At 46.4% G+C, this 5534-nt stretch overlaps 1 protein-coding gene across 1 annotated transcript in view; it reads right to left on the bottom strand.

Moving 5' to 3' along the window:
- The window catches only part of DNAJC11 (DnaJ (Hsp40) homolog, subfamily C, member 11), a 16485-nt gene extending 13442 nt beyond the window's left edge, over positions 1 to 3043 (bottom strand). Inside the window, exons 1-2 of the mRNA XM_010133564.1 lie at positions 2920 to 3043; positions 741 to 814 (exon numbers count right to left, since the gene is read on the bottom strand). Of these exons, the coding sequence (XP_010131866.1) occupies positions 741 to 814; positions 2920 to 3007 (162 nt within the window). The 5' untranslated portion in view covers positions 3008 to 3043. The remainder of the gene's footprint in view (positions 1 to 740; positions 815 to 2919) is intronic.
- Positions 3044 to 5534: the final 2491 nt, after the last annotated feature.

Raw genomic sequence — 5534 nt, forward strand, 5'->3', positions numbered from 1 at the left:
CAGCAGGAGTTTTGTGATTTAGGCCACGCTAGTTCACTTCTCTTTGCCTTACATGGCTCAGGGAATGAGGGGTTTAAACAGGCACGGCTCTAGGTATGGACAGAAGGAGTATTAGATTGGGTTTCTCAAAATTACATTGAGTCTGCCACAAGCAGCTCGAAAACATCAGGTACACGCTGCCACCGCTCCACATTTCTACCTACTAACTCCAAACTTGCCCTTGGTGCTGAGGTGACCCAGTGCAGCAGGATTCTGCAGCAAGCAACCGCACTGCAATCAGCTGAGACTGGCAGAGGCTGGAAGGGGACTTAACAATGGGAAGGCCACAAATGGACAAGTTCTCTTTCAAAGCCCATAAAAAGGAAACCAACAGAAAAAAAAACAACCCCCAAAAGACCAGAAAGCAGCTGATGCTGACAAAAAAGTTTCAGATGAAAACGATGAGACTAGATGGGCAATAACGACGCATTTGTCTCAGACAAAGATGTTGTCTGTCACAGTAATGCCCTATTAGGGAACTCTGAACGTCAGGTTTATTGTTCTCTTGTCAAGTGAAAAAACCCTCAGTCTCCTGTGAAAATCCATCCCGGTGTTTCAGCGGAGACAGAAATAACTGAACGAGGACGCCTTCAAACAACAGGCATTTGTTACCATCAAGGGGCAGTACAGCTCGATAGGAGAATGTCACATAAAGGTGGGTTGAGTCAATCCATGGCCATAAGTTGCTAAATTTCTCTCACCTCCCATCCTTCCATTTCCAGTCCTCTCCTCCCATATATGTCATAGATGGCTCTGGTCTGCGGATCACTAAGCACTGCAAATTAAAACCAAAGGAGAGGAGAGAACTCAGTTTGTGGTCTTCTCCTCCAATTTCAGACCAACACACTAGTGTTATTTGGAATTCAAGCAAGATCCTGGAAACACGTTCTACAGTCACATCCAATTTTTACATTAACTCCCTTTAACATTTCCACATGCTGTATTGACAGGACACACTGACTCTTCCCTCCAACAAAGTTCTTTATTTTTTTCTTGCTTCTAAAACCAGAAAGTGTGAAGAACACAAGAGAGACGTGCAGACTAACGGAATGGGCAGCAGAGGTTTAGTATGGCTGTCTCCAACACGAGCCTCTAACGATCCACAGGATCACTGGCAATTCAGTGGCAGCCTTCCCTGGAGACTTTGTGAGCTACCTCTGTCCAGCTTCCAAAGCTCTTCAGTGCTTTGCTTCCTGTATTCAACCTTCCTCACCACCCCTGTCCACCAATTCTTTCCCACCCAGGCCAGAGACATGGACATACCAAGCACCAACAAATGCCTGGCCAAACATTGGCTGCTGGAGAACTGCACAAATGCACAGAGAAGATGAATCTCCCCAAAAATCACCTAGTGCAACGGAGAAAATCAAACACACCAGGAGAATGCAGAACAGTTACTTTGGAAAAAGACTGCAGAGAATTAAGAGGAATCGCTACAATTTAAGGCATATCTAAATGCATAATCTCTCACACCACACCCTTCTTTAAAAAAAATAATTAAAAAAGATCAGTATTTTGCCCCCAGGGTTCCAAGACCAGCTTTATCATTATCATGTATTTCTTTTGACTGCGGAGGAACGGAGGAATCTGCAGGGAGCTGGGTGTGTATACTGAGGCAAAATGAGGCTCACACTGGTAATTGAGCTTTGATCTGATCCACTCAGAAGATATTGAACTTGCTAAATGTCACAGGCGGTACTATTTTTTATAAATTCCAATAGAATAAATCTTTCGTTGTGTGATACTGAGAGATGGCAGAGGAGGGGGAGAAAATACGCTGGAGGTGGGGTGGCTTATTTTCAAGATGTCAGCATTTTTGATTGTAAAATACTGCGCTCGCTTTTGGTGCTAAACGAGCAGCAGTTTACACGCACACATTGCAATGCAGAGCCAAGCAACACCACGAATCCAACGGGAAAGCTGACTCCAACCTAAGACCGACTCGCCATATGAAAATCAAATTACGGAAGCATCCTGAGTTTTTATTCCCCTGTCGATGTAAGACCTTCATTGTTCTCCCCAGCAAAAGCTTCCGTTTGGCCTAACCCAACCCAGGGACAGTGTAAAAGACTCTGCCCGCGTTCAAGTCCAACTGGACAAAGCAAATGCCTATTCCTCAGAAAGCAGGAGAGTAACAAAAAAGTTTTTAGCTCATCTTTGAGGTTTAATAGAGGAATATTTATTCACCATTTTGATTTAGTTTCTCTCCAGGTGACAGGACCGGGTGCTTTTTAACGCAGCAGTGTTCCACCAGCCTCTACTCCACCTGCGTCCCAGGGTCCACCCGTCACACTTGCAAAACGCGGCAAGCTTAGTCTAGACTCACTTCTCTGTGCCTCAGGCACACTATGTATCACCCACGGTGCCACCAGGATCTAAGTAAAGGTCAGCTTAATTCAGAATATTTTAAAAGAGCTTTGGCATCCTCGGATGAGAAAAATCCTCTAACTACAGTGCACCCACTGTCCTTATCAGTCAGCACATGGAAGAACCTGCTGAAAAACAGAGGAGACCACAACCAGGGGCTAGAGAACAGAAACTCGGGATGTGCCAGCTCAAAAGTAAAATATCAAACTGTCTTTCTACTTGAAGCTTTTCAGTCTTGGGTCTCCTACAGCAGAGTCTTTTCAGAAGTAAGGGAAGCGGCGAAAAGATTATTTACAACATGGAGGAGAGAAGACACACACCACGGCCCACCCTTTGCAGAATTCACGCTGCATTGCTCCTCTGATGGAGAGACAAGCAGGAAACGAAGCGTCACTAAGTGTCAGCACTACTACTTTGTAATAACAGGTATCTCCTGCAAAAAGCCTGCAGACACAGCATTCCTTCTGGAAAACCCTGGGAAATAGTTTCTGCGAACTTCAGGCTCCCACTGACCTTCGTAAGCTTGGTGCACAAGGTTGAAGAGCCGCTCGGCCTGTGACTTGAGCTCCGGGTCTCTGTGCTTGTCTGGGTGGTACAGCATGCACAGCCGGCGGTAGGCGGCTTTTAGCTCTTCCTGAGAGGCCTGAGAACAGCAGCAAAAATGAAATAAAGTTCAACCAATGCCACTTCACCCAGACCACTTGGAGATCAACCCTGAGGAGAAGTCCATCAACGAGTACAGTACACCGCACAGAACCGGGAATCGACATTTGATTCACTACGGAAGTTAATAAAAAGTTTGGTTGTGCACACCGGTGTTTTCCACAGGATTCACAGTGCAACAAGTGACAACAACAGCTCATCAGTGACACCTACCTGGGTCTACAGAGGTAAGTGCAAACATCACCTTCCCCTTTCTGTCTCACTCCGCAGCAGCGGCCGTTCCTCGGGGGCTGGTTAACCCCTGCTAGAGGTGCAATGCTGAAACCAAGCAGAACTCCCCCGAGAGGCATAGGCAGCATATGCAGCTCCACAGAGCTCCCGACTGGCCCCTGACCACACTGTCCAGGCAAGGACGGGTTCCCAGGCGCAGGAGCCACTTCTCCGCACCAGGAGAAACACACAGAGTAAGAGAACCACCCAAAGAGCGTGACGGGTACTCGCTGGCCCCCGTCAAGCCAACGTCACCCCCTTCATTACAGAAACACGGTGCCAGCGAGCGATTCGGGGGCATCCGGAAAATGCCTTTTGATAACCGAATTAAAGACACCCATTCCATTCACTCTTAAGTGACCGAAGTTTCCACAGTTTCCAAGCTTTCACCATAGAAATAAAGGCCCTACAAATTCATTTCCGAAAGTAACGGCTTTTTTCCAATTTGTGGTAAGGAGAATCTGGGTTTCCACGAATGAAATTCATTAATTCGGGTACCAAAGCTAGAAATCTGTTAAGTTTTGAGGACAGCTTAGAATAAATGTATTCTGCACATTTGTATTATTTCATGTTAATGCTTCTAAGCAATACAGCAAAAGGGGACCTGCCAAATTCGCTGGCCCCAAGGCAGTGAAGGCAGCTGCAGATGAGCTCCTTCCTTCTTACTACCTTGTGCTTTCTCGGACATCGAATTTAAACTCAACTGGAAGGCAGGGGAACACATAGGTCTAACGTAGCATTCTTTAATCCAGTTAACGATAAATTGTTTAATGTGCTATTGATTATACAATAGAAATGAGCAGTTTCATTTTTCATAAATGCCCTGGTCAATAAAATGTTAGATTGGGCCCTTCATCATCATCGAATGATGCAGGTCATTGGCTCAATATTTCATGAGCAACAGCCTCTTAGAAACCACTAAAGAAATTCCGACATCATTCCAAATTGCAACGAAATACATAAGCCAGTAATAATCACGTGTAAGTTACATTTTTATTACCAAAATTCCAGGCAAAATTAAAAGGAGTCCCACCTCCCTGCCTGGGGTTTAAACAGCTTCATTTAGCAGCTCAAACATGCCACCATGTTTTTAGTGGATTGAAATCTATAAAAGATTAAACATTTATATACATCTCAGAGGAACATCGCCGCTTGTCAGGCTGGCTCTCCTCGTCGGGGCAGTGGGGGTCAGTGGTTAGCTATTACTTCAAGCTCAGCTGCCACTGCATGGAGTTGGCTCAGCACCAAGCAACGTGAGTTCACTGCACTCCACTGCTACTGCTGAATTTAATTAGCAAGGGGTAATTAACAAAGCAACTACTACGCTCAGTTGGAATTACTCCCTCTAAGACCATTTTAACTTGGTTTCCAGCTCCCTGCTGTTCCAGTCCTGAAGGTTTTGGTCTCTAGTGACGAGCTGGAAGCCCAGCTAAGTTCACTGTTAGGGCTTGGCAGTTATCTCCCAAGCAGCCACAGCCCTCGTGCGGTTCCTACCGCCCTGTTTTAATCTCTGCAACTGCCGACATTTGGGAGAGTGAGTTACAGAGTGAGCTAAAAGCACGGCCATTGGCTTTTAACAGGACACAGGCTGGAGTCACACAGGAATTTTTCTAAAAAGAGACACTTTACTGCGTGGCATTAGGGACTCCTGCGCTGACAGTCGCTGTTGTACATTTTTCCTCCACATACGCAGAGGACTTCCACAAATGAGACACAGGAGTCCGTCACCCAGGCCATAGGTACGGTGACTTTTTTCAAAGCAATCAGACCAAATTTCTTCAAGTCTTGAACTCCTGTCTGAGGCGGCAGCAGCAGTTCCATACAAGCTGTCTTCAGCTTGGCCTGTTCCCCTCTAGGCTGATGCGCCCGAGCAGCGAGCTCTGTTCGTATACATACACACACGTACATACAGTCCATATGCACATGCCTATCGCATTTGATAAAAGAAATGCAGCACCATTTACTCATTCCGACCTCCAGCACCTCCCCTCATTTTGACTATAAAAAAGCAGTTATCTCCCATGAAGTTCCAAACCGCTCTAACGCAACAGAACTTCACCGATTTGTACCCATTTATTCTCAGAGACGAAATCGAGGCCCACCGGTCCTCCTTTCTCCGGTGAGAGGAGTCGGTAAACCGTGCGGCTGATTCCCACAGCCGCGGCCCGGCCTGCTCCGGCGGGCACAGGGGTCAC

The sequence above is a fragment of the Buceros rhinoceros genome, unplaced genomic scaffold (assembly GCF_000710305.1).
Source record: "Buceros rhinoceros silvestris isolate BGI_N320 unplaced genomic scaffold, ASM71030v1 scaffold44253, whole genome shotgun sequence".
NCBI lineage: Eukaryota > Metazoa > Chordata > Aves > Bucerotiformes > Bucerotidae > Buceros > Buceros rhinoceros.